Raw genomic sequence first — 27,873 nt, 5'->3', positions numbered from 1 at the left:
TGCATCAGCAAAGCTATGACAGCAGTCTGCAGGATACCAATGAGATCTTCAACTCATACTGCTACTAGAAACAACAATCTTCAGCACTGGCAATTTATTTCTCAGCTGACATATGGCTAATCTGTGTTAACAACACATCTGCAGAAAAAAAAATATATCTGCCTAAATAAATTGGGCTTTTTAAGTTTGCCACCCATATTAGCACTGTTGTAGATAGATACCTAATTGAGGGATGAAAAAAATTAGACGAAGCTGATGCTGTTTCTCCCCCAAGCTATCAGAACCACTCTCCCACAAAGGTCTGTTACCTAGTGTATTAGATTAAGCTGAAGTCAGACCCGTTTTCTTTAATTAGTAGGACTGAAAATTGCCATAAACAGGCCCAAGATCCCTGTCTAGAATGAAAGACTGAGGACATCATGAGCATCAACCATTTGAAATTAATTCACTGCCATATGCTCTCAAGATTCCAAACGGGCTGACTGCAAATGTTATAACCCTGCTGGCATTATAGCTAATGTTCAAGGCAACAGTAGTTGCCCTACAGCAAACTAGAAACACACAACAGTGCAGCACATTGGAGTCTGCCTCGCTATGCAGCATCTATTTGGCAATTAAAGAGAAAAGTTCCATTTTTCTTTGCTAGTAAGTACATATTACCAAATCTCCCAAGACCCAACCTCCTCTCTTCTTTAAAAGCATCTACTATACTATTTATTCTTGGGATTGACCTGTTTCAGTTAACTTTTTCTAAAATTGGAAGCAACACTATCCACTTGCAAAAACACATATAACAGAAGATTCCTTGGAATATCTTGATGCATGAGAGCAATGCTATTGTGTGCTCTGAAGACCGTATAAGTTTATAGGAGATAACCTGTCACCCTAGTAATTAATTGTTAAAAATACACAAACACAGCAATTGTAACTGTGTCAACTTCTTCACAGCTAAACTGGGTAGTGACACTGCAGCAACAGATCTGATATGAAAGAGAAAGTTGTGCTATATATATAAATATGTATTTAAGCACAAATTGGAAATCTTCCAAGATTTATAACCAAGTGCCCCCTAACCAGCCCTTTGAATGGTTGGCCCGTTCCACTCGTGCATTGTTTTGGAGTGAGTGTGCAATCAAACATAAATACAAGAGCACACACGCATACCTTTCTTTTGAATCACTTTTCGCTGAGGCTGAAATCTCAACCTCAAGCACCAGCGATTGCAATGCCTCAAGTCCCTCTGACCTACAGCTAAATCATCAGCACCTAGATTTCATTGAATCATATCACAGAACCATAAAATGGCCTGGGTTGAAAAGGACCACAATGATAATCTAGTTTCAACCCCCCTGCTACGTGCAGGGTCGCCCACCACCAGATCAGGCTGCCCAGAGCCACATCCAGCGTGGCCTTGAATGCATCCACCAGGCCAGACCTCCTGTCATGTCGCATTGGTCTTCCACACCTTCAACCTACAGGTCTTCTAAGTCAGCCAAGCCTCTAACTCAGCCTTATGAGTCAAAACATCAATGCCAACTCTTTAGCATGTCTGAGCCATGTAAGCCTACCTCTCTAGCCAGCCTTTCACATGCTGCACCCCAACAGCACAACGGCTGTGTGCTCCACCTGCACGCTCAGCACTGCAGTTGCACACCTCCTGCAGACCCACCTCGGCCTGGCGCTCACCTCTTACACACACAGCTTTCGGTTACCCACAGGCTCACCCTTATAGCCAAGCTCCTGCTCCAGTCATAAAAGACGTACTTTCCACACCTTTTTCGTGCTGCCTGAACCTTCAGCTCAGCGTCTCCTTGCCGAATCCCTTTCCACACCTCCGTGACCCCTCATTCCCTCCCCGCTATCCCCGAAGGTGCTGACAGACCCAGCGGTGCTAGCTCACAGGACGAGCTCCGGATCCCTCCCCACACACCGCGAACCCCGTACCCCGGGATCTCCTTTGCGAGGACCGCAGCCCCTCACGCCCCATCCCCAACACCGGCTCCCTCCGCCTCACTGAGGCCACCCCCGCCGAGGCCGCAGCCCCCGTTTCAGTTTCCCCACTTCGCTGCCCGCCCCCCACGGCTGCCTCTCGCCCTCCCGCCCCTCTCCCTCCTCTTCACATCGCCCCTGGCGCCAGCGCCCGCCTCCAGGCCGTGGAAGGATACTGTCCCGGCTCCAATACACATCCCCACCCGGCTCAGGGGCCACCTCCGCCATCTTGAAACAACCGCCACTCCCAGAGTGCCCCCCGCCGCCCCCCCAGCGCTCGGCGCCCATTGGCTGCCCGCGCCGCCTTCGCCCTGCGGCCGGGCGGAAGAGCAAGGCATTGTGGGAGCGGTAGTCCGGCGGGCGTTAATTACCTCTGCCGCTGCGGGCTGGCCGCGCGGGAAGGACTACAGCTCCCAGTAGCCCCGCGGCCTAGCGTTGCTACGGGCTGGGAGAAGGACAAACGCGCGCGTTTCCCCACTCACACCCACACACCTACACACCCACGTCGTTCTCTCCGGGGTGAGGGGCGCCGGGCAGCGCCCTGCTGACGATGGAGGAGAAGCCCTCCGCCGGCATCAGGCCCCACCTGGACAAGCTCACCCTGGGGGTGACGCGGATTCTGGGTGAGCGCTCGGTGGGAGCGGGGCGTGGTCGGGGTGGGCGCCGGGAAGAGGCTCTGCACCGGTGTGTGGTGGGCAGTGGGGGAGGCGGGCTGCAAGGAGCCCTCAGGAGCACGCTTCAGCTTGTCGTCTGCCCTCAGGTGGGCTCTGAGCTCGTGGCTGGTGGAGGCTCCAGAGTTCAGCATGGTGAATTCCAGCTCCTCAGACAAAACCTGCTTCGTTGTCACCAAACTGCATATAGGATGGTGGCGTTAGGCCTTCTGTCTGGCGTGGAGCTGTGGTTGGAAAAACAGGCATCTGCCTCAAGCCTTGCATACGGGAGCGTTACAAGCAGCAATTTGCAGAGTGTTTTCGTAGGGATTTTAAAGCCCACGGTTGCTGGTGTCATCATTTAATCCATCTTCTCCACTGCAGGACAGAGAGAAAGGCTTCAGGAAGGCCTCACTGCAGCCTTCCAGTACTTGAGAGGAGCTTATAAACAGGAGGGGGTTCGAATTCTTGAACAGTCTGATAGCAATGGGACAAGAAGGAATGGCTTTAAACTAAAGAGGGGAGATGTAGGTTAGATGTCAGGAAGAAATAATTTACTCAGAAGGTGCTGAGGCCCTTCCACAGGCTGTGGGTTCCCCATCCCTTCCCTGGTAGCACTCATGGCTGGGATGGATGTGATCCTGGGCTGCCTGATCTGGTGGGGGGCAACATCCCATAGCAGAGGGTTGGAAGTGCGTGAACTTAAGGTCCCTTCCAATCTAAGCCTTTCTGTGATCAGGTACCTGAAGTTTATCACTAGTCACAAAAGTTCTTGGGTTGCCTCTCAGACAAATGAGATTAAAAGATCAGGGCAAAATTCCTGTCACAGGCATCAGTGAGAATAGTGTTTTGAGCCAGATTCTGTGAAGTGTTCTTTTTCTGACTTCTGATTGGACTTCTTACCAACAGTGCCTGGAGTGAATAAAAAGAGGGCTGGAAACAGGGAAAGAGAAGTAACTGTCCCCCTCTACTCTGCCCTCATGAGGCCTCATCTGGAGTTCTGTGTCCAGGCCTGGGGCCCCCAGCACAAGAAGAATGTGGAGCTGTTGGAGTGGGTTCAGAGGAAGCCATGAAGATAATCAGAGGACTGAAGCACCTCTTTTAAAAAGGGAGGGAGGGTGCTTGGCTTGTTCAGTCTGGAGAAATTTCCAAGGAGACCTCATCACAGTCTTCCAGTGCTTGAAGTGATCATATAAAGGAGAGGGAACAACTTTTTGCCCAGTGTCTTAGTGATAGGATAGTGAATGGCTTTAAGCTAAAAGAAAGGAGATTTAGGTTAGATATCAGGGAGAAATCATTACTCAGAGAGTGTTGAGGCTTTCACACAGGCTGCCCAGGGAAGCTGTGGGTGCTCCATCCCTGGAAGTGCTTAAGGTGGGGATGGATGAAGGCCTGGGCAGCCTGAGCTAGTGGAGGGCAACTGTGCCCACAGCATAAGGTTTGGAACTAGATAGTCTTTAAGGTCTTTTCCAACTTAACCCATTCTATGGTTCTCAAGATTTGTTTTCTTTTGTTGTTTTGTTTTTTTTTTGTTTTCCAAGTATGAGTTCATAATTTCTCCATCACTTTACTCCAAGAGCATTAAAAGGTAGAACAACTGATGATCAACATCATGGAAAATGCATTCTTTAGCAGGTCTTTTCATAAAATTACTAGCCTTTCCTACATTGTGTATTGCACAAGATGGCAGTGCAAACCCTAGTCCATTGCTGGAATGTTTTCTTTTTTCTGTTGTGTTTTTTTGTTGTTGTTGTTTTTTTAATAATCTGTCCATTCCTTCTGGAAACTTCACTCATTCTTGCCAAGTGAAGTAGTGTGATGCATGAGAACCATGTCACCATACTAATTTAGATTACCCAAACTGAAAATCTGGGGAAACCATTACATATCTTTTCAGAGTTTGTTTCTTTCAAAGAACAAAAGCTATCTGATTAAGAAATATGCCTTAGTAGGCTACAGACCTAGAAGTTACCTTATTTTAAATCTATTGTGTCACATGAATCTCACGGACTTCTTTCTGCCTGGTATGACATAAAAACAGTAGTCAGTTTTTAAAACTCTTCAGTTTTTTAAGTATTTTTTTAGAAAATAAGCATAATTGTGTAATAAAACGCAACATATGCCTTTCAAATCACAACATTTTGGATGTCCGTTAATTGGGAGCTTCAGGCCCAATTTTCTAATACCTTTATGAAGATGCTCATGGTACCATTTCAGAAACCAAATTCTGTAGATAAATTCTACATAGAGAGTTTTTGCTTGTTTGTTTGTCAAACTCCTGGTCTTCGTGGAAGTCTCTGGAAAGTTTGACACTTGTCAGGAGAATTATGGAGCCTATAGTTTTAGGGGGAGAAGCATCTTGTTCCCTTTCCAGTACAACTCAGTTTGCTGAACTTCTGTAACTAATAGCAATCAGCCTTTCTGGAATTTGCCCACTAAATTTGAGTGGCTGGTGTTAGCTGTTCAGGACTGTCCAGAGCTAGGCTATGCTTCAGCCTTTACCTCTTTATTCACTAAAAATGTAACAATGTGGACAGTTCCACAAAGACCCTGAATGTTTATCCAACTTCCAGAAAGTATTAGCAGTAGTTTAAGGACTGATAGTGCTGTGATTTCCTGCTGCAGCTTTGTCCTTCAACCATTATTATGTCAAGTCTTTCAGATCAATACTGCAGACCATTTTTGGAAGCTTCCAGATGAAATTTCCAGAAAACAGGACTCATTTTACTGCGATCTGCATTCAGAGGAGTTAATTGAGAAGAGTGCTCTCAACTAGTTAAGCTTTATTCTGTATCTTTAACCTAGTTGGCCTTTTGATTTTTTTTCCGTCTGGAAGAAAAGGCTACCCATGGCAGACTTATTCTTTTTTTGCTCCTTAATATTTAATGGAGCTCCCATCTATACTTAAACAGATCTGTTAAATGTGGTATTCAGTTCACCCACAGGGTATTTTTAACATAACATTCAGGATTTTAAGATGGAGTTTCTTTTTCTTTTGATCTTGGATTTGGTTTAGACCTCTTTAGAAGTTGCAGTTCACTTATTCTTAGATATCTTCCTATGACTGATAGGATATTAAATTTTCCATCATCCCAGCTGAGCCTTTGTGTATGATGAATTAAATATCCCTGCTGTTTTCTTTGATCATAGAAATAACAATTACTCTGTTATTATAATCTCTTAGCATGTTTTAAGACTTGCATAGCTTAGAAGGAAAAGACTGGTTAGATCATCGATTCCACACACTTCTTTAGACAGAGAATATGTATAAAAGGCTTTTGAGCAAGAGGCAGATCCCCCAAACAGGCACCCAACGATTGAAGTAAAACTTGGCAAAGCATCAGAGAGTCTTCTGTATCTTTGGGCATTGGCCAGAAAGATTACTTAGGTGACCTACTATTTTTATTTTTACTTGGAGTTTGATTTTTCTGATGCTATATTTTGTCTTTTAAGTTATCTATCCCATTTAAAAAGAAAAAAATAAAATAAAGTTCAGGCTTCCTTAATCTGAGTGTTACTCTTCTGCTAGCAGAGCAGACAAGGGCAACACCACTGTAAGAATTAAAAGCCTAGCTCTGGAGATAAAAAACAAACTAAAGCTCTCTGGTGCCTGTCTTTCCTGTCTACTGCACTGTGTATATTTTATCAGAAAGCAATTACAATATGTGTGACTGCTCTGGTAGCCAATACTTTCACAGCAGAGCCAGTCTTGAAAGCCCTGCATAGTGATCATTTCTACTCTACAGCCCTGTGTGCTGGGCTTGCAATTCCCACAACAAGAAGTAAGTAGTATTTTTGGACTCCTTCCAAAGTGAATGAAGTCAGTGGGAACTATTTTGGTTGGCTGTAGATGAAGTAAAACATTTTAAAATAATAAGTGCAAGGGAGACTGTTCTACTGTTATACACTTCCAAGGATAGCACCATGTAGATTAGTATCTTTCATTTATGTAGCATACTTTTTCATAAAATATTCAGATGATTTTTATAAATGATGAGCTCAGTGCTCATAGCAGATCTGCATGTGTCCAGCTGGGATTCCAGAGAACTGATGTTTGCCCATGCAGGTCCAGATTCTGATCCCTAAACTCAGAACTGAAAAGTGCCTGTCTTTGTGGATTATGGTTGTTAAAAATTCATAGTAACACTGCACAACATCTTATGTCAAGCTGAGTGTATTATACCCAACTGAAACCACAGGGCATGCTTACAAACAGAGATTCTTCTTTAGTTTGAGTTTATCCAGGAGCCCATGGTTGATTTTTCAATAAAGTGTCTGCAAATGACCAGGCTCTGAATACAAAATGTCCTTGTGTACATGCACATATGCAGATGCACGCTTGTTTTATTTCTTAATGCATATATGTATATATAATATGTGTGCGTAAGGTATGTATGTATCTCAGCAAACAAAGAGTGGCATCTTGTGCAGCACTATGCATTCTTGTGTCAAGACACACATTACAGGCAAATGAAAGTGACTGCTCAGTCACAAGCACAATGTCTCCAGTTATTAATGCCATTTCCTGAGTTGTCATTCAGGTTAATTTGCAAAACAGTCTGTCTAACAGTGCTTGGTCTCACCCATGCCAGCTGTAAACATGCTCCTCTTTTCCTTTTAGAGACTTCACCAGGTGTTTCTGATGTGACATTAGTGGAAAAGGAGCCAGCTGATCGCCATGCAATTATTTCATGGGAGCAAGTGAGTATTTTTGTGATAATTCTGCAGTGAGCATAGTCTGAACGTACAGCAGTCCATGGAGAATGTCTAATGCAATGGCTGTCTTGTGTTTGTGGTGCTGCCTGTTAGCAAGTTTGATGCAAGTTGTTGGTTCTTGCTTGTTTGTTTTGTTTTTAGTCTTTTTTTAATCAGTTATTACTCTGTTTTTAGACTGCCATATGCACCTGATCTGTTAGGGAAATATCACTAGCGTGGATATGTTCAGAACAACACCTCCAGGAAGGAGAAGTAGTAGTGACTCAATGGAGACCAGACATTGTTCTGACTCAGGACTGAAGTCATTCTCCAACACACTTTGGAGCAAAATTAGGCTCTTTTTACTTATGGACTTTAAAGGTAAAAGCCTGAAGCTGGAAATTACTAATGAGCCACCCAATCCATTCCAATTATCCATTCCTCTTTTCAGCTAATCACTTCAATTTTTCATAGCCCCCGCTTTCTCTCTGGGTACACACCCAATCTTTTCCTTGGAGTATGTCCCAGTTTCTGTTCAAGAAGACTGTAGTAGTCTACGTGCTAACTCATCACCCTGGCAGCTGACTTCACTCTATCAGGCTGTATGCTCATGAACACTCATGGGACTTTGATGGACAGAGGTGACATTTGAGTCTCTTTTTGAGCGTACATGCATTTATCAGTCCTATGACCATGTGAGATCAACTGTTTTCTAGTTATTTTGCATGTGCTGGAAAGGGATGGCTGTACCTGTTTGGCCTTTGGGAGGGAACATAGTTGAGGATGGAGCTGAGAGAATCATCTGCCATCGAACTCTGATTATGCCTGAATACACGTGATCACAGAAGCTGCAATTGTTTCCACTACCTAAAATAACTTCCCCTTTAATATCATGCTTACATGTTTTTTTCCAAAATGTGCGCTAGGTCTGGTAATGTCCTATTCTGATTGGTGTCACTTATTTGTAATTTACCTGTGTTAGTTACTAAAACATGTATAGTAGCCAGTAACTGTGGTCAGGCAGAAATGTGTGGTTTTTCAGCTTCATGTGAACTGATTCCTGATTTCGTTTAGCTGTTTAGGTGTTGGAATAACTGGGCTGGAAAATCAGAAGCACCCTGGCTGTGAGCCAGCTCAGATCCGGGAGTTCACTCCTTTTTCTGTGGAGTGGAGTTCACTGTCCCTGCAGAACATGTTGATGTTCTCATTTCCAGATGATCTTATCCTCAAAATCCATTTAGTTTTGTTCCAAATTTGAACTATTCTTGTAAAACCAAATTTTGAAATGCTTCAGTCAACACTTTGTTTCAAAATTATCAAAACAAGACTTCACATTTTTTCTCCCTAATGAAAAAATAGGTTAATTGTGGAAATAAATTATGAATCATAGAATCACAGAACTGCTCAGGTTACAAAGGACCCTTAAAGATCATCAAGTCCAACCAGCACCAGTAACCAATCTACCCTAACTCTAACAACCCTCCTCTACATCATGGCCCTGAGCACCACATCCAAACGGTTTTTAAACACATCTAGGGACAGTGACTCAACCACCTCCCTGGGAAGCCTATTCCAGTGCTTAACAACCCTTTCAATAAAGACGTTTTTCCTGATATCCAACCTAAACCTCCCCTGGCACAACTTGGGGCCATTTCCCCTCATCCTGTCAGCTGTCACCAGTGAGAAGAGACCAACTCCGCTCTCACTGTAAGCACCTTTCAGGTTCTGGAAGAGAGCAGTAAGGTCTCCTGTCAGCCTCCTTTTCCCCAGACTAAACAGCCCCAGTTCCTTCAGTCTCCCTTTGTAGGGCACATTCTCCAAGCCCTTCAGCAGCCTTGTTGCCCTCCTTTGACCTGCTCCAGCACCTCAATGTCCTTTCTGTACTGAGGTGCCCAAAACTGAACACAGCACTTGAGGTGAGGCCTTGCCAGTGCCAAGTACAGGGGCAGGATGACTTCCCTAGTCCTGCTCACTACACCATTCCTGATAGAAGCCAGGATGCCACTGGCCTTCTTGGCCACCTGGGCACACTGCTGGCTCATATTCAGCCGACTTTCCATCAGCACACCAAGGTCCCTTTCCGACAGGCAGCTTTCCAGCCACTCCTCCCCAAGCCTTTAGGGTTGCCTGGGATTGTTGTGGCCAAAATGCAGGACTCAACACTTGGCCCTATTGAAACTCATACAGTTAACCTTGGCCCATCGATCCAGTCTATCCAGGTCTCTCTGTAGTGCCTTTCTCCCCTCAGGCAGATTAACATTCCCTCCCAACTTGGTGTCGTCTGCAGACTTACTGAAGGTGCACTTAATCCCCTGATCAAGATTCTTAATAAAGATGTTAAATAGGAGTGGCCCCAGTACCAAGCCCTGGGGGACACGCTCATGACCAGCCTAAAACTGGATTTAACTCCATTGACCACAACTCTTCGGGCCCGGACATCCAGCCAGTGTTTCACCCAGCGGGGCATATGCCCATCCCAACAGTGGGCAGCCAGCTTCTCTCTGAGGATATTGTGGGGGACAGTGTCAAAGGCTTTACTGAAATCCTGGTAGATCACATTGAAAACCTTACCCTTGTCCACTAAGCGGGTCACCTTGTCATTGAATGAAATCAGGTTTGTCAGACAGGATCTACCATTCATAAAGCCATGCTGACTGGTCCTGATCCTCTGGTTGACCTTTAATTTGTCCATGATGGCTCCCAAGGTTACCTATCTGTTCTATAGCCTTCCCTAGCACCAAGGTGAGGCTGTCTAGCTACCAGGATCACCTTTCCAGCCCTTTTTGAAGATGGGCATCACATTTTCCAGTCTGCCAGGACATCCACAGTTAGCTAGGACTGCCAAAGAATGATGGAGCATGGCTTGGCAGCCACATCCACCAACTTCCTCAGCACTCAAGGTTACAATCCACCTAGCCCCATGGACTTGTGAGTATCCAGATTTCAGAGCAGGTCCTAAACTATCTCATCATGAGTCATGCAGGGTCTATTCTGTTCCCAATTCCTATCTATCAAAGCAAGGGCCTGTGTTTCCACACAAGGGAGTAGCAAGTCTTACTAATAAAGAATGAGGCAAAGAAGGCATTAAATACCTCAGCCTCATCCTGATCCTTGGTCACAAAGCTGACCTCAGCGTCCAACAAGTGATGGAGATTCTCCCTAGCCCTCCTCATACTGTTGATGTATTTATAGAAATATTTATTTTTGTCTTTTACCTGAAGATTAAGTAGATACAGTTGGACTGGACTAATAATAGTGAAGGAGTTTGCTGTTGTTTTTTCTTTTTGTTTCCAGTTGCATTAATAGAATTTAAATCTCCTTTCCTGTGTTAAAAGATAAGTATATTTTTTCCAGTATTTCCTGTGCTTAGAGATGAAGCCTGATGTCCAACACAGTCCACACAACTGCAGTATGTCCTGCATGACAATTGTTCAACATTTTACAAGGCTCTTCAAGAATGAACTTTTCTCCAAGCTCCTCTTACTTGAATCTGAATGCAAGCGTATAAATACTGTTTACTTGCATCCCTGCTTTCTCGTAGCCACTAGGTGGCAACAGTTGTGCATATAATGCCCTACTCCATAGCTGAGATTTTAACTAAGTCTTGTCACAGCCTGTATTTTTAACTACTCTCTTCTTATTTGGTAGGAAAATATTTGCAGGAGATTTTGTGCAATGCAGAGAAGGTTGATCAAAGTATTCCCAAAGTTGTACTCTTTTCTCCAAAAAAAATCCTCTCTTTTTACTGAGACTCACCAAATAAAACATCTATTTTTAAGACTTTTTTTTCTTTACGTTTTTCTAGACACATTTTTTTTTCATTCTCATTTCAGCTTTGCAGAGGGAAGGTATTTCTGCCAAGAGAAAATCCATAACATACAGAAAACCAAAATTATTTAATTATGAATGATTAAATTTGTATTTTAACGATGTTGGCAACACGCATTGCATTGCTTTTCTCAACCAGCTCTATTTATTAAAATGATCTGTGCCTGATTTGTACTAGTATTTAACTGACTGTAATGGTGGAAGTTTTAAAGTCTTATCACAGCCAGTCAGTGTCATGAGTTCTGCAGGGGAAGACAAGCTTTATGTCAGGTTACAGTGCAGTAAGACAGCAGGAGAGCAGAAGAGATTTTTCCAAGGCTTTTTGTAGATACGGGTTGGAAAAGAACACCTGAGATCAATCTTGGATATTTTTTAACAAATCTACACACTCACAGAAATATTTGAGGTATGTGTTCACCACGTATTTGCATGGGTAACATCACTTCCCTTAAGACTTACAGCATTTCAAAATATTTTAGTGAAAGCAGGTAATTTTTTTCATGTTTCCTAATGTTTCATAGATGCCAAGATGTTATCTTTTCTCAAAGAAAGTGAGACAAGCAGTAGAAGGGAGAGTAAAGACAATTTTCAGGCCACTGAAATGCCACTGCTAATAACTGTATATCTTGTTATGAATCAGTTGCCACTCCTAAAATTAGATAGGCAACTGCCTTGCTATCCCCCATGTGCAGTTTGTAAAAGCAGCCATTATACTAAATTATATCTAGGAGACACTGGTGTCTGCAGTGACAGAGTCTGTTCTAAATTTTGTTTTTGCTTCAGCCAGATTAGAAATAAGTCACTCGGCTCATTGTTTTGCTTTTCAAAAATACAAATTTACATATGTTAGGGGGAGCCGAGAGTCCCAGAGCTCTGCACCTGAGCAAGCCGTACAAAATGAAAGAGGTAATTTTGCCTGTCCCTATAACAGGCTTGTACACAGTGTCCAAACTGCCGTCAACTTGCTCTTAGTGATTCTTGCCCAGTAAGCTGTTGGAGCATTGATATTCTATAACTCTAGTTGACAATATTTTTGTTTCTTCTTATACACTTTTTCCTTTGTTGACAAAGGAAAAAAAGGCCTCAGGCAGTCTGGGACTTCACTGTTGTGGGCTGTCTTAGGCTGCCAGGCAATTGAGAAACTTCAGATCAATCTCACTGGGAACTGAGGTGATTTTAGATGTCTTCCTCAGCATGTCTACCATATCTCATTTTGACTCAAAGATCTGTATGTGGGTTCAAACATCCACAAAAGCCTTTCCTTCCATCTTTTTGCAGTGCTCTCCAAGAGCATTAGGTGGACTTGCAGTCGGTGACACCCAGGAACACACTCTGCCAGTCTTATATCTGCCTTACAGTCCTACAGGTGAGAGCTGGGAAGGTGAATCCAGCAGAACTAGCACACAAGACAAGTGTATTTCTTCAAGCTGCCTAATAGGGAACAGGTTAGAAACCTTTGGATGGTAGTTGATGATTCTGACAGAGCATTCTCATCTTGGGGAGCCTTATGATATTCTGATATAAAGTAGAGGCTACGCAACACCATCTTCGAGAAAACTAACACATCATGTTCTCTGCAGCAGAGAATTGGGCCCACTCCAGCCCTGTGCCTTTTCATAAGTGGAAGGGGCTGAAAATCCAAGGAGGCTGGTCCTGGTCTCCACAGCTGGATAAAAGTAACAAAAGGTGAACAAGAATTTCTCAGTACGTTACAAATACTCCTCTGGATAGCCTGACAGCTTGGGTAGTCCAGTCATGAATCTGCCTGATAGCAGAGAGAGAGAAAAGTGGCTGCGGATGTGCTGTGTCTTTTAGAAGCCCTGTGAAGCTGCAGAAGTCCCTTCTTTCTCTCCTAAGAAGTAGGGTAATATTAATATTTTTGGAGAAGCCTGTCTAGAGTAATATGCTTTGATTGATGACCATTTTTTTAGGATATTTGCTTAGGAGGCATTGTTTCAGTAGTGATTTAAGTGAATTGATGTATGTCAATGTTTTAGCTCTGGATCCAGTGTTGATCAGTTCTTGGAAGCAAAGCCTCCTTCCCTGTTTGTAATATTGTCTGCCAACAGTGGACTGTGCTTTGTTGGGAGCCTATTTGAGGATATTGTGGACAATAAGCAAAAGAAAGAGACTTCACACATCGTATTGGTCATTTGGGATATTCTGTTTTATGAGCAGATGAACCAGATGATGGAAAAAACAGCTGCTCACCAGGGCTGTGGTTAAGCCCTTTCCGGCAAGTTATTAGGAATATTGTATTTTACAAGTTTGGAGAACACCATCCTGGAAACTCCAGTTGATCAGAGGGAGTACAGCTTCTTAAGAGAAAGCCTATTCTTTATATTTAATAGTGGATTGTTTATCTGACTCTACTGTCAGAGAATCACCGTTTTGAAGTTGTGGCTAAGCACAGTGTGACGTATTGGTCAGTTCTCTCTGTCAGATGGAAGAGAGAGATACTAATAAAGCTTTTTTGGGTTTATATGGGCCCCAGATTTGCACAGCATTTTAAAGCACCACTTGGAGGACTAATTTAGGAGAATCCAAAAATAAAGTTGGAAAAACACGCACACACTATTCTTGCCTTCCAGAAAAGGAAGATTCAGAGCAGAATGCCTTCCCAGACATGACTGTTATGCAGGGACCAGTCATTCCAATTGATGTCGTTCACCTGCTTACAGGAAAACACTCACTGAAGTCAAGGGAGCTGTTCTCCTATATGTTTTTACTGCTGAGGTAGGTCAGTACAGAATTGAGGGGTGGGATGTTAAAAAGTACTGTGTAAACATTTGTACTCTTTGTAGCAGGTCTGTCATATTTTCTTTTTTTGTAGTTTTAAAGGTAGGCACTGTTCTTTCAGATACAGCTTGGAATTAGAAGTGGTGAAAGTGCAGCATGAAATAATAAATATTTAGAGCTAAGAAGAACCCAAAGAATAAGGTGTGTTGCTAAAGGCATTTGAAGAACTTCAGATATGTCCATGTGGTTTACTAATGTTCTGAAACTTACCACCAGACCCTTGGCCATCAGCAGGCTCTCATCAAATGACAGTAAGTTCTTCTCAGAACAAAGTTTCTGCAATATCAGACTGTCTGCTTCAGTAGTACTCATCTCTGGAGATTTTCTGAAACTGGGTTAGGAAAGCACTATGTTAGTAACTGGGCTGCTAATGGCCAAGTAAAGCACAATGCCTACTTGTAAGCTGCAGAGTCTTTAGTGTTTGGGACTTACCATCAGTAGTCTGTAGGCATGAATGGGTATGCCTGAAAAGTACATTATTTAGCATGCAGGATTGAAAGCTGTGGGTGGGTGAGAGGCTCCTGCACTGTGTGAATGCCAGAGTTTAGAGGACAGGAACTGTAACAACTCAGGGATCAGTGCTGGGACCGATGATATTCTTTGTGGGTGACACGGACAATAGGATCGAGTGCACCCTCCGCAGGTTTGCAGACAACACCGAGCTGAGAGGTGCAGTTGACACACTACAGGGAAAGGGTGCCATCCAGAGGGACCTTGGCAGTCTGGAGATGGGCCCATGCCAACCTCAACAAGTTCAACAAGGCCAAGTGCAACATCCTGCACCTGGGTTGGAGCAGTCTCAAGCACAGATACAGGTCGGGCGGGAAAGGGCTTGAAAGCAGCCCTGAGGCGAAGGATTTGGGGGTCTGATGAAAGACTCAACATAAGCTGGCAATGTGCGGTTGCAGCCCAGAGAGCCAACCAAGGTTGCATCAAGAGAAGCGAGACCAGCAGGTCGAGGGAGGTGATTCTGGCCCTCTGCTCTGCTCTCCTGAGATCCCACCTGGAGTACTGCATCCAGTTCTGCAGCCCCCAGCACAAGAAGGACATGGAGCTGGGGCTCTTCAGACTGGAGAAGAGAAGGCATCAAGGAGACATTACAGCCTTCCAGTAACTAAAGGGGGCCTAGAGGAAAGCCAGGGAGGAACTTTTTATAAGGGCATGTATGAGGGGATAGTTTTAAACTGGAAGAGGGTTGATTAAGATATGTGAGAAAGTTCTTCACTGTGGGGATGGTGAGACACTGGAACAGTTTGCCCAGAAAGGTTATGGATGCTCCCTTCCTGGAAGCATTCAAGGCCAGGCTGGATGGGGCTTTGAGCAATCTGGTCTAGTGGGAGGTGACCCTACCTATAGTAGAGGGTTGGAACTAGATGGCCTTACAGGTCCCTTCCAACCCAAACTATTCTTTGATTCTATGATTCTGTTAGACTGATTTAACAAGCAGAAGGGCTGCCCAGATCCTTGGGAAGGAATGTGGCCAGGAGGAGGTCAGGACCTGGCTTTCCCTCTGTCAGTCCATAATGACCTGAAATCAGCTGGGAGGTAGGTCCTGTTGGATAGAGGTATTGAGTCAAAATCCAAGTGGACAACTGGATGTTTGCAGGCTACAAACATGGGGAACAACCTTATCACAATCTCTAATTACAAATCCAGTCTCAGCAGAGGGAATGCTAGAAAGCTGTTAGTATGACACCTCTGCTTTCTCCAAAGCAATTCTATAGCTGCTCTGAAATTTGTCAAGGCCTCTGAGGCTAAGCTGTGAATCCTACTTGAGTAACATCTGCATCTGTGCTAGGATAAGCTTTATATACAGAGAACAACATAGCTGACCTTAATGCTCTTAAAGTTTGTAATTTCATAGTTTCTTGTTTGATTGTCAGATTCACTGCATAAAGACCAGGCCACGTCTAACAGGATATCTTTTAAACTGGATGAATGAAAGAAGTAAACCGCTTTTGGAAAAGGCTGAAAATCCTGTCACAAAAGTACTTAAGTCACCAGATACACTGTGGCAGATTTCATATTATTTGTTTTTTGTTTTTTTTTTTCGGGTAAAATGCAGCTGCCTGAATCCTGTAGCTATATACGTGCCTCAGACCTATGTTTTAAAGTTGTCTGTCCTTCTGGTTTAATGAGGTTTTATCTCCCAAAGGGCTTATTTGTGTCATTGAGAAAATTTAATAGCATTGGGACTGAAAAGGGAGAATGACCACAAGTTGCAGCTTGGAGATTTAACCTGCAATTAGGAAACCTTTTTCTCAGTGAGGGTGATGGCAGCCCTTGGAGAAATTAATACAGGCCTGTGGGGCCTGTATCATTGGAACTTTTCGAGATTCAGCAAGACAAAGCCATAGCTACCAGTATTATATTTTATTACTTCTAATTATTAAGCTCTCTTGAATTTTGGGGTCTGATTCTCTCTTGGAATCTTGAATTTGAAGACACTTTAAATGTAAACTCACTTCAATCTTTTTTGGTCTCTTTTTTTCACTCAAACAACTGCAATGCAGCCAGTAACTCCTTTAGTCGTATGTGTTGCTTATCTTCTTAAAACTGACTTGCTTCTGTACTGTTCCATTTTGCATCAGTGGGAGTGAAGGATCTGTGCCCACACCTATTTCCAGGAGCAGTCCCTGCAATTGGCTATAGCTCTAATAGGCTTTCAGTTATTCTGAAGATTAAGCCTTTATCCTTTTTTTTTCATATATATTGTTTAACTTGAGAGTCTGAGTTAAGGCAGACTCCTTCTACAACCTCAATATGTATAGGAGAAGAATCCTGGCTTTTAGAAGAATTTGTAATGCTGCAATTGCTCCTTTTGCAGTTGGCTCAGGGGAAAGCATTCATAGGAGCCCCAGCCAAAGAGTGGTGGCATGAAACCAGGCTGGGGCATTTGTGAGTCTGACTGTTCGTGTGTCTGCACATTTATTGTTAAATGAAATGTGAAATCTGCCTGACTATGGGCTGCTATTGAATCTGTTTTCCTCTCACCTGCCTGGAACTGAAAGCACTTTGAAGAAAAGAGTACTGTTATACATGATTTAGCAGAATGAGTGGGTTTAGTCTGATTTCATTTAAAATGCAACTCTATTCTTGTAAGACATATATGTATGAAAGCAAATATGTCCTTGTATCTCTGATCCTGGAAAGACATTCAGTGTATTGTCTCAGTTGGGAAACAATCCTGTAATGACCTTACAATGACAAACTGTTCATTGTGAAATTTTTCCTCTACATCTTTGTTGATAGTATAGCATGGTCTCAAGAAATGTGCAGTTTTCTGCCAGGTTTAGATTGAAATATTTGGCCTGATTTGAGTCATCTAGGAGCTGAGCAGAACACTTGGTGGCAACTATTTCTGTAGCAATATTTAGTTGCTCTTTGGGTTTGAGGCATGTTCTGCATTTCCCCATAATACTTAAAGCCTCTTGTGATTTGCAGAAAAATGCCTGCATATTGCCAGAGGATTTAAAGAACTTCTATCTGATGACTGATGGCTTCCAGATGACCTGGAGTGTAAAAATTGATGGTAAGTGCATGTGTCTGTTTCAGCTGATGCCCTTGTATCTTGCAGATAATCCTTCCTTTGCAGAATCTCTTTAGTCTTAAACTTTCTTTTTGCAGTCTGTTTGAATGAAAAACTAGCACCATTCCTTAACTTGGAAAAAAATTGTCTGCTTCTACTTAGCAGCTTCATCAGTCACTAGAAAACTGATCTCTGATTTAATAAGTGATTGCAGATCTGCATTGGATTGTAGGCTGTTTTAGAAATATCTTGATGGGGAAAAACATCAAAAGTCCTTTACTGATGCACGAGGGCAAAAGCTGCTGTTTGCATATGCTGAACTTGTGCAAAAGAGACAAATGCCAAACACCGTCTCAAAACCAAACAAGGCTTTATGACAGAAACTATTCTGTATTACATTGGCCATCTGTCAACATCCAGATTTAGGTATGTTTTTTAAATCTAGTACCTAGACTCTCTTTGTAGTTCTTGGAGAGGGAAGCAGATCTAGCATAGATCTAGATCTATCCTAATCTATCCAGGATAGTTACCTTACTATCCAGGATAGTAAGAAGAGTGACCCACAGAAAATGCCTCTTTCTCGTTAAAAGTATATGTATATACAATCCAGATGACCTAAAGTGTGCAATCATTTTAAACTGGCAAACTAATTGAAAGGTCGGAATGAGGACTTTGTGCTGACAGAATAATCCCTCTCTCTTTTTCTACTTCTTTGGTATTGGGAGGGAACAGTCCTTCACTATCACATAAGTATGTGCATTACTCATTGGATTACGAAACATAATGAGTGCTGTAGAAAGTTCTTCACATCACTGTCTTCACATTAATATCTTCCATGTCTCTCCGCTCCATCTGGTGACCGTAATCTGAGGAAAATTGATCTGCTGAAGCTATCTGACTGAGCCCGAAAGAGAAAAGCAGAAAGACCATGACAGTTGCAAAAGATTATCATCTTTGCCTCTTTACCCTACACAGCTAAAGTGGAAGATACAATTCTCACATAGTTCTCTTTCTGGGTTAATAATAGAAGCCCGACTCAGTCATGCACTTGAGCAGAGGTCACACAGTTTAATATGAGTTTTTTCCGGAGGAAGTGGGATTTCATTTCAGATACCAGGGCTGTGACACCTGCACTGTAGTCCTATAATGTTTCAAGTGGGTTTTAGTGTGTTGTGACCACTGAAGAATCTGGCTTTCAGAGCACACAACAGGCTGCCTAGTACAATGTGAAGGGGTGGTTCCTTGCAGCAAGGGCAGCTGCAAAAAAAACTGTTGTGTGGAGATGGATGTTACTAGCTAAGATTTTCAATAACCAATTTCACAGGAGTGGACTAGCAGCTACAGCACAGATCTAGTCTGCAGTGCAGTTCTCATATGTGCCCAGCACCAAGATGTGACATGAATAACAGTTTCTTTTCTGTAATGAATTACAGAAATTAGGTTTGTTCCAAATTAGAGTAAATAAGGTCTCTGAGTTGAAATTTCCTTTATTTTGCAGTGACACAAGAGATGCTGACCTGGTGTTCTCTGAAAATGCCTTTTTTTTTCCTCCCGTGGAGCCCGACTTTGTTAACTGTATATGGGCTTGCTGGGATCCCCATCTCTTTTAGAAGAGCTTAGAATCACAGAATCACTCAGGTTGGAAAAGACCTTAAAGATCATCATGTCCAACCACAACCTAACCATACTACTCTAACTCTAACAACCCTCTGCTAAATCATGGCCCTGAACACCACATCCAAATGTTTTTGAAACAGATCAGGGGTGGTGACTCAGCCATCTCCCTGGGGAGCCTATTCCAGTGCTTAACAACCCTTTCAATAAAGACGTTTTTCTTGATGTCCAATCTCCCCTGCACAACTTGAGGCCATTTCCCCTCATCCTGTCACCTGTCACCAGTGAGAAGAGACCAACCCCGCTCTCACTGTAAGCATCTTTCAGGTATTGGAAGAGAGCAATAAGGTCTCCTGTCAGCCTCCTTTTCCCCAGACTAAACAGCCCCAGTTCCTTCAGTCTCCCTTTGTAGGGCACATTCTCCAAGCCCTTCAGCAGCCTTGTTGCCCTTCTTTGGACCTGCTCCAGCACCTCAATGTCCCTTCTGTACTGAGGTGCCCAAAACTGAACGCAGCACTTGAGGTGAGGCCTTGCCAGTGCCAAGTACAGGGACGGGATGACTTCCCTAGTCCTGCTCGCTACACCGTTCCTGATAGAAGCCAGGATGCCACTGGCCTTCTTGGCCACCTGGGCACACTGCTGGCTCATATTCAGCCGACTTTCCATCAGTACACCAAGGTCCCTTTCCGTCAGGCAGCTTTCCAGCCACTCCTCCCCAAGCCTGTAGGGTTGCCTGGGATTGTTATGACCAAAATGCAGGACTTGAGTATGTGTTTGGAGAAAAAGCAGTATGTTCTGTGCTATCCTGGTACTGGATGTAATTGATGATCAGTCTTATTGCAGATACCCCAGTGCCCCTGGGCTCCATGGTGATTAATAGTATCTCAAAGCTTTGTCGGCTTGGAGGTTCCTCCATGTACACCGTGCCTAATGCACCATCTCTTGCTGACCTGGAAGATGACACAGATGAGGAGGGTAAGGCTTAGAACAAGTGCTCTGCTTCCTTCCTTTTGTGTTAATGTTACAATACAGCACCTGGATGGCAACAGATGTTTTTTTGTGTCTGCTGGACCATACTATATATTCTTTCATCCCCTAGAACTTTCAAATGTAGACCTACATACTGTGTATCCATGAATCTGTTGGGGATTGTTGTCTAAATCACTAGTATTATTTTCATTGGCTTTTAACAGTTTGTCTGTTCTCCTGTTCTGCCTTTTCCCCTTTTTACATTTTTAACTATTTAGACTCAAAGACCTTCACTGATGTACTTACAAGGTGCATTGAGTAGAAGTTAGAAACCCGTAAGAGTTCTCTCCTGATTTTCATGGAGTGCTCTTCTGAAAAGTACAACTCTTCTGTCCCTCTTCTTCCTCAAAAGTATTAAAATTCAAAATTATATACCACAAGAGTTTACAGCTACACAGTTCTAAAATGGGGCAGTAGAAAAGCTCTGAGTTGGTTTTGGGCCAGAAGTTGAGTGAGGGTCAGAACATTTGGCTGCTGAGAAAGAGGCTGATGTCACACTGAAGGTGTGAAGAAATATATGTCTTCAAGTTCATCAAGGTGTTCTGTCAAGAGAAAAAGAATAGACAGAATAGACAGAAAAAGAATAGACTTCTTCAGAAAATAAGAAGATGGGGCCAGAAAAAAAGGAAGGTGGGTTGAATGAAATAACGGACTTCAATTGCAGGAAAGAAGATTCAAGATCATTGTGAGCAAAACTTCTAAGTGATAACAGTGCATTTAGCTACATGGAAATTATGGCATTTTGAGCACTGGAGATTGTTAAGAAATGATACCTATCAGCTGACATCCATAAAGCTGATCCTACCTTATGCCAGGAAAGTACTATAGGGCAGCTTGATGTCTTCTTCAGCCATCTGATTTTGTTTTCCTACTGAAACCTTGATTATATTTAGACCTCTGTCTGAATATAATCCTTTCCAAGAATTATAAATATAATGGTTTAGTTCTTTCTCAGCTAATTTATTAACAACTGCTAAATGAATAGACTGCAGCTGATACATAGTTTCCCAAACATGTTTCAAGATATTTTTTTTCTGCTTTCAGGCAATGAAGACAAACCAGATAAACCACACTTTGATTCTCGTAGCCTTATTTTTGAATTAGACCCATGCAATGGGAATGGGAAAGTTTGTCTTGTTTATAAGCACACTAAACCAGGTAAGACTGACAAGAGAAAAGTTATCCATCTTTTTTTGCAGATTGTATCTGGGAGGCATATGCATAGAATCATAAAATTTTGACCTTTGCAATGTATAGATGGACATTTACTGAGACATTCACCCTCTGCTGAACTCAGTGGCTAAGTCTTACAGTGGCTTAATTGGAGATAAAGCTTTCCCTCCTTTTAAAATTCGAGTCTAAGTTATAACTTAATAGTTCACATGCATAGTGTAATTTTATACTGAAACAGGAAAGCATGCATATAACCGACAGACAATTATGTTGAAATAATACAGTGAGCTAGACTTTCAGCTGCTAACATATGTCTGGTGACTTACATGTCTTAGAATAATTCATTTATGTTTTAACAAGAAACATAAAGTGCTTAGAAGCAAAAGATGGTTGACAAAAAGGTCCTCATCTCAGTCAGGCCGATATAGACTGTTTCAGTCTCCTTGAATGTGCATGCAAACCTCCCAAGTAGGTCAAAATTTGCTGGGGAGGTTAAAAGGCAGAACAAAAGACATGAGCTATGCTTTCTAAAGCATACCAGAAAAGTTGCTTTCAATCAGGGATCAGTGGAATATGCAAGTCTCTTATAATGTAGCTGTCATCTGTCAAAGTGCACAGGTCAGTAGGTGTGTGTGTACGTGCATGTACACTGTGTTGGATTGTGCAATTGTGGTATACTGTTCTTGAGAAAAGCCTTTGTTTGTTATCTTGTGTTTTTAATTGGATATGACTTTAACTTCCAGGGCAGAAACTTACTGCTTGTCATCTTGCTTTCAGTGGTAGCGATTTCAGTACATGCAATGGATAACCTGAACAAGGGGAAGGAGTGTTGTTTACTGCTGCTGATGTCAGCGTAGGTGACTGTGTTTAACTGACAGCATTCAGTGTCTCCATTTTCCAAGTAGAATCCCTTATTTATATGCTGGTAATCTGATGGTGGTTTCTTCAAAGGTTGTTGCCATTAGAGAAATGTTTGATCACCATTTTGAGATTTTGCAAAATGAGTTTTTGTTGGCAGAGTACACTGTCCCATGAATTCTGGACTTTACTCAGTAATCTAGATGACTGACAGCTGAGTTAGTTGTTAAATTTTGTAGGGTAGATAAATGTTGGCCATGATAGTGCCTTAAAATTACATTACAAATTTGCTGTTGTCTGAGGATGTTCAATGTAGAGTGTCAGTCCCAGGGTAGATAGAAACAGGATTGCATAGGTTTTACAGTGGGGAAAGTGACTGCAATGGCTATTGTGTGATCCTGGGAGAGGAATCAGGATTTCTTCAGACATCAAGCTCTTATCCATTAAACCACTCTCCCTGTGGATAATCACCTGTATTAGTCAGGGATGCTGGGTTTTAGAAGGTGCAACCTTTTCCATAACTGTGTTTTGTCTCCCACTCAACAGTGGGTCAGGGATTGATCTCATATCGCTATAGAGCAACAATATGGTTTCTGCTTGTGTGGTTCTAGTTGTGTCCCCAGACACAGAGATATGGTTCCTAGACAGAGCTCTGTATTGGCATTTCCTCACCAAAACCTTCACAGCCTACTATCGCCTGCTCATCACTCACCTGGGTCTCCCACAGTGGCAGTATGCCTTCACCAGCTATGGAGTCAGCCCTCAAGCCAAGGTAAGACAGTAGAATCCAGCTTGTCAACATTTTGTGTTAATTATAGATTGGAAAAAGCATCTTCCAATCTTTGACAGTCTGTAGGCTTAACTCCTAGTGAGTTAACTCCTTAGACCTCCCTAGTGAGCCATGGGAGGGGCCATGAGCCCTTCCCTCCTACGACAGTCATTTACATTAGTAAATTCACTAACATGGTGTTAAATATACTTTTCTCACCTTAATTATTCTCTTCCTTTCACCTCTTTTAACAGGTGGTGGTAGCTAATTAAGTGCTTGCTTTCTGGACTTGGAGGCCAGTGTCCATTTCCATGACTGCTAGAGGAGATGTAAAGTCATTTGTCTAAGTGATATTTGTCTAGATCAGCTTTCTAGGCATAGCACCAAATAAGATCCCACTGCTAACTAGGTGAAGAGAGAAGTCCAGGCATACATTAGACAGAAGCCCAGAGGAGAACTATCAACTTCAGCCTAGCAAAGAATACCAATTCTTCTCCTATCCTCATCAGTTGCAAAGGGATACCTTGATAAAAATGGTGCCCAGAAGAGTAAGTTAAGTGCCAACAATCACAGAAGTACTTATAGCAGAACTCCAAGTACAGACCAGTCCAGACCCTCTATACCACAAAAATAGCCATTCTGTTCAGCAAGTAGCCCGCTTAGAGGTTCTTGTTCATTCTTTTGTGCTTGACTGAGCCTTTAGCTTAACTCAGCTTCCACCTTGTGTGAGTTGATACAGTGCATGCTGGCAAGGCCTGGCAGGTCTTGTTGAGTGTTCTGCACTTAACCCACATATGACAGCTGTGTTACCAGCACGACATTTCATGTTGCCTGCCTCAGTCCTGTGTGTGCCTCAAAATTATTCGCTAAAATCACTGTCAAATTCCCTTCTATCAGTTTGTCCCTTTGCATTTCTGGTATTTTCCCTATTGTACTGTGCACTACCATGTGGTCAGGACTGTGTGCATAGTATATTACCATTTGTCTGTGCTCTACCTTTTTGTAGTTTTCTTGCTAAAATATTTCATTATATTCAGCGTGTTCGCAAAACTTAGCAAAATTATTCATATACTCTCTAATCATTTGCAGCCTTTGTTAGTTTAAATCCTCCTAATATGTTAACCATTATCATTTGTAAAGTCTTTAGGGATGGTATACTAAAGCCTTTTGCCATAAAGCAGTATATGAACAGATTGCTATTTACATTCGGTATTGATCTTCTGTTTATCTTCTTAAAAAATTCAGTGAGGATGGTCTCAGATCTGTAATACTTTAACCCCTGCAGTTTTATTTCATGACTTCATCAATGGAAAACTGATAGGCAAAGCACTGAGATGTAGAATCTTCAGGGCATAATTGTGGGGCTGATGGGAACAAAAAAAAATCTTGTGGTCACTTCTAAAAATTAAATCAGGCGAGAAACAAATAGAAAATCCTTTGTGTCAAGAGTTTAAAAAAAAACACCATAATATCGTATGTAAGAAGAGAGTGAGGCAGGCTATCTTTTGAGAAGTGCAGCTAGTTTATATTTCATAAGCACTTTTTCATTCCAGGTTTTTAATCTTTACTGCTTCTCTGAGCCTAGATAAAAGTGGCCTAGTTTCATCTCCTCCCTTTGCTTTTCCTCATATGATTTAATGTTATGATGATTAAGAGTTGCTCCTGATAGGAATTACACTGCAGGAAAAATAGTGTTAGGTTTGTTTCTGGTTCTCCTCTTCCTTGTCTGGAATGTGAGGCAGCTCCAGAGCTGTATCCCTGTGAGAAAGCACTTTGCACAGTCCTGTAAACTGCAAATTGGTATGTAGATTATGATTAAAATCAGAGCACTAAGATGAGAAGAAACAGACAGAAAATGTATAATTATGGTTTGATATTTAACTTATTCCTACTCCACTATCCTGTCTTTCAGCAATGGTTTAACATGTATAAACCCATAACAATCAACACAACTCTTCTCTCTGAAGAAGCTGATTCCTTTGTAAACAAGCTGGACCCCAATAAGGTATTTAAAAGCAAGAACAAAACTCCAGTGATGAAAAAGAAACAACCCTCCCAGCCAGCAGGTGTCCAAAAGAGCAACACTAACATGCCGTCCACCAAGACTTCCTCACTAGCTGGGAATTCTTCAAGGAAGTGAGACCCACAAATCTGACCCTGAAAAAAGCAAGAAGCTTTGATGTTTTCTGATGCAGAATCTCAGTGGTTAAAACAAGCTCCATTTGTGTGAATAGGATGCAGGATTTGCATGAAATATAACCATAGAATCACAGAATCATAGAATACCCCAAGTTGGAAGGATCATCAACTCTTACACCTGGTTCTATGCAGGACCACCCAAAACTCAGCCATATCAATGATGACACTTCTTGAGTTCCGTCAAGTTTGGTGCCATGACCTGTGGAGCCTGTTCCATGCTCACCACCTTCTGATGAAGAACCTTTTCTTAACACCCATCTATCCATCCCCTGACACAGCTCCATGCCGTTCCCTTAGGTCCTGTTGCTGTCACACAGAGCAGAGCTCAGTGCTGCCATCTGCGTCCTGTGTGGAGCTGCAAGCCATCAGGGCTCCCCCTGAGCTCCTCTGCTCTGGACTGAACCAACCAAGGGACCTCAGCTACTCCTGACACACCTTGCCCTCTGGACCCTTCATGGGAGGTGTGTATTTCCGGGCAACTTGGATAACAAACCTTCAGACATTGATTTAATTCTCTCCTGCTTGCATTATGTACTTTTCAGAGGGCATGAGGAAGCCCTTGATGTCACTGCTCTGTAGGGTACCTGTTATTCCTGTATAACTACAGCAGTGAAATGAAAGTAAACATAAGTCACTATTACTTTAATAGATCACTCATGCTGAATTACAGAGTATATTTCTATCATTTCCTTTCAAAGTAAAGTGTCCCGACCTTGCATGTTATGGGAGCAGGCTGGAACCCACAGAACAAAGAAATATCTTCCACTTCAGACAGACTCAAACTCTACATTTCCTGTGCTCCTTCCAACTTCTGCTCTGATTCACACTGAAGAGGAGCCCAGGGCTTCCGTGTCTCTGTGTTGGCCTAGAGATACTTGCTCTACAGTCCAGACCACTTCTTAGCCTTTGTACCATTTCTTTTCAGATAGTGATGTCTGTGTGATGTCCTTTCCAATTAGCCTGCCAGCAATCAGAACCTGCAAGGTCCTTTGTTGTCTCCACTTTCTCCTTTTGTGGGAAATGCTGAGCTAGGACAGCAGAGTTCTGGTTTTCTGCACTGGATGTTTTCAGGGTCGAACTGCACTTTAGCACATTGATTTCTGATGTTCAGTTGCATCCATTTCCATTACTTTTATGTGCCAGTTTGTCCTCTTAGATATGCTGAAACCACCTGGTAGCATGTTTTATGTCTAAGCAGGGAAATAAAAGTCACCATCCCCAAATAAGAGTTGATTATTTAAATAACAGCATTTTTTTATTTATGAAATGCTCACATAATTACATAAGACCAACCTACCTCACAGGGATGTTGTGAGTCTTTTGCAAGTGTTTGTATGGCCTTCAGGAAGATGAAGCCACCCTGTTAAATGCTTAACAGTATTTTAATAAAGATTTAAATATTTTCCTCCAGAGTCATTGGGTATTTAAAATACCTTTGGGAACACATGCAGAAGGATGTACAGTAACAGTAGGGTGCAGGCTGGATTTTTTTGTTGTTGTTGTTTTAATGCACCGGAGAGACTTTCACTGAGAAGGGGTAAGTTACACATCTTTTAAGCTGATCCCACCCTAAGCTGCATAGATGAGAAGACTCATCTGTGTGACAGCTTTTCTACTTCCATCCTATGTTCATTGTTCAGGATTTCTGCAGCCAGCATCTCCGGCATTTTGCTGGCTTCTAGCACTTACTGCAGTCCACCTTTAATGGAGATTGCTGACAGAGACCACAGGAGTTGCCTGACATCTGCCCTCTACCACCCCCTACATAAGAAAACCCTCTTGTACTCTTTTGCCCTCTTAAGCTGATGGCATCTTGTACCAGGGCAAAAGAGTACATTGAGTAGCTGCTCTACTAATAAAATGTGAACTCTGATGAGGAAACAGATATGGTACCTACCATCTAATCCCATGCCACAGTAATACAGCAGTAATCCTTTTGGTATTGTGACATGAATGGCTGTTAAAGCCAGTAAATGCCAGTTTCTGAAATTCTGTATGACAGTGATGATGAACAGTGTAGAGCCATGTATTCTGTCTCTGTAGTATCCAGCCCTTGTACCACAGTCATATTCCTGACATGTGTACCATACTTGCTAAAGCATCTCCCAGAAAAGTTTGCCTTATCACCCAGCCTGGAGATAGGCTGGTGCTGCTGACAGTGTTGTACTTTCGGTCCAGTGGTGCTACAGATCTGCAAGGCTACTGCTTGCCCGTTTCCTCATTCAGACTTATGTTGCAGAATTGATGCAGGAGCACAGTGGTGTATTCCCATGTTTCTCTTACAATCAAAGTGGAGAATCAAGTTTTTTTGACATTTGGATATGCTGCCACAGAAATTGTCTGGATCCTCTCGTAAGGTTGTAGTTAAAGTCTAACCCATCAGTTACAATGCATGCAGCTCCATCACACCTGCATAGTGCAAAACATCTAGCCTGTTCCAATGAGGCTATGTTCAGTGAGGAAAACTCTCCAGACTACTTCTTTATCAGACTTCCTTGCTCTTCTCTACAGATATTCAGGGCCAGGTGGAATGGGGCCTTTGGCAGCCTGATTTACTGGTTGGCAACCCTGCCCATTGCCCACACAGGCGGCTGGAACTAGATGATCTTCAAGGTCCCCTTCAACCTGATTCTCTGTGCTCTGACAAACTGATAATAGTTAAGGTGACAGATCAGCGAATGGAAACAAATCTGAGCCCCTGATTCATCAGTGTAATATCTACAATTTTTAGCAGAATATTC

At 42.6% G+C, this 27,873-nt stretch overlaps 2 protein-coding genes across 13 annotated transcripts in view; one reads left to right on the top strand and one right to left on the bottom strand.

The window, feature by feature from the left end:
- The window catches only part of KIAA1328 (KIAA1328 ortholog), a 183,537-nt gene extending 181,271 nt beyond the window's left edge, over positions 1-2,266 (bottom strand). For 3 of the 4 annotated variants that reach the window (XR_016461996.1, XM_090131958.1, XM_090131957.1), the window contains exon 1: positions 2,166-2,244. Coding sequence is in view for 3 of the 4 variants with exons in the window: in XM_090131958.1 (XP_089988084.1) it covers positions 2,166-2,217 (52 nt within the window). In the remaining variant the exon portion in view is untranslated. Of the gene's footprint in view, positions 1-2,165 lie in introns of all 4 variants that reach the window. The other variant, XM_090131959.1, reaches the window with a different exon arrangement.
- Positions 2,267-2,384: 118 nt separating this feature from the next.
- Positions 2,385-26,535, top strand: TPGS2 (tubulin polyglutamylase complex subunit 2). 9 transcript variants are annotated; one of them, XR_016461994.1, is made up of 9 exons: positions 2,385-2,612; positions 7,261-7,340; positions 17,406-17,493; positions 19,948-20,079; positions 21,178-21,291; positions 22,084-22,159; positions 22,776-22,936; positions 23,188-23,481; positions 24,846-24,931. XR_016461994.1 is itself a non-coding variant. In XM_090131955.1 (9 exons), the coding sequence occupies exons 4-9, from the start codon at positions 14,207-14,209 to the stop codon at positions 25,071-25,073; spliced, it is 729 nt and encodes a 242-aa protein (XP_089988081.1). In that variant the 5' UTR covers positions 7,255-7,340; positions 12,441-12,528; positions 13,754-13,898; positions 14,023-14,206; the 3' UTR covers positions 25,074-26,535. The 9 variants fall into 9 exon arrangements, 7 of the variants coding, with proteins under 7 accessions (XP_089988077.1, XP_089988076.1, XP_089988079.1 ...); XR_016461995.1 differs by having other exon boundaries at positions 23,188-23,262; positions 24,846-24,902; XM_090131955.1 differs by lacking the exons at positions 2,385-2,612; positions 22,084-22,159; positions 23,188-23,481 and adding exons at positions 12,441-12,528; positions 13,754-13,898; positions 14,023-14,212 and having other exon boundaries at positions 7,255-7,340; positions 24,846-26,535.
- The last annotated feature ends 1,338 nt before the right edge of the window (positions 26,536-27,873 follow it).

The sequence above is a fragment of the Phasianus colchicus genome, chromosome Z (assembly GCF_987193195.1).
Source record: "Phasianus colchicus chromosome Z, bPhaCol1.hap1.1, whole genome shotgun sequence".
Classification (NCBI taxonomy): domain Eukaryota; kingdom Metazoa; phylum Chordata; class Aves; order Galliformes; family Phasianidae; genus Phasianus; species Phasianus colchicus.
The sequence above is the reverse complement of the archived record's forward strand: the minus strand, read 5'-3'. Positions and strand labels throughout refer to the sequence as shown.

What these genes read in the sequence shown, in the direction of transcription:
- TPGS2 (XM_031611644.2), top strand. Translation starts at nt 2,540, where the DNA reads ATGGAGGAGAAGCCCTCCGCCGGCATCAGGCCCCACCTGGACAAGCTC. An exon ending in CTGGAGTGTAAAAATTGATG is followed by an intron (nt 17,494 to 19,947) that starts GTAAGTGCATGT and finishes GTCTTATTGCAG; the next exon opens with ATACCCCAGTGCCCCTGGGC. An exon ending in TTATAAGCACACTAAACCAG is followed by an intron (nt 21,292 to 22,775) that starts GTAAGACTGACA and finishes GTGTGGTTCTAG; the next exon opens with TTGTGTCCCCAGACACAGAG.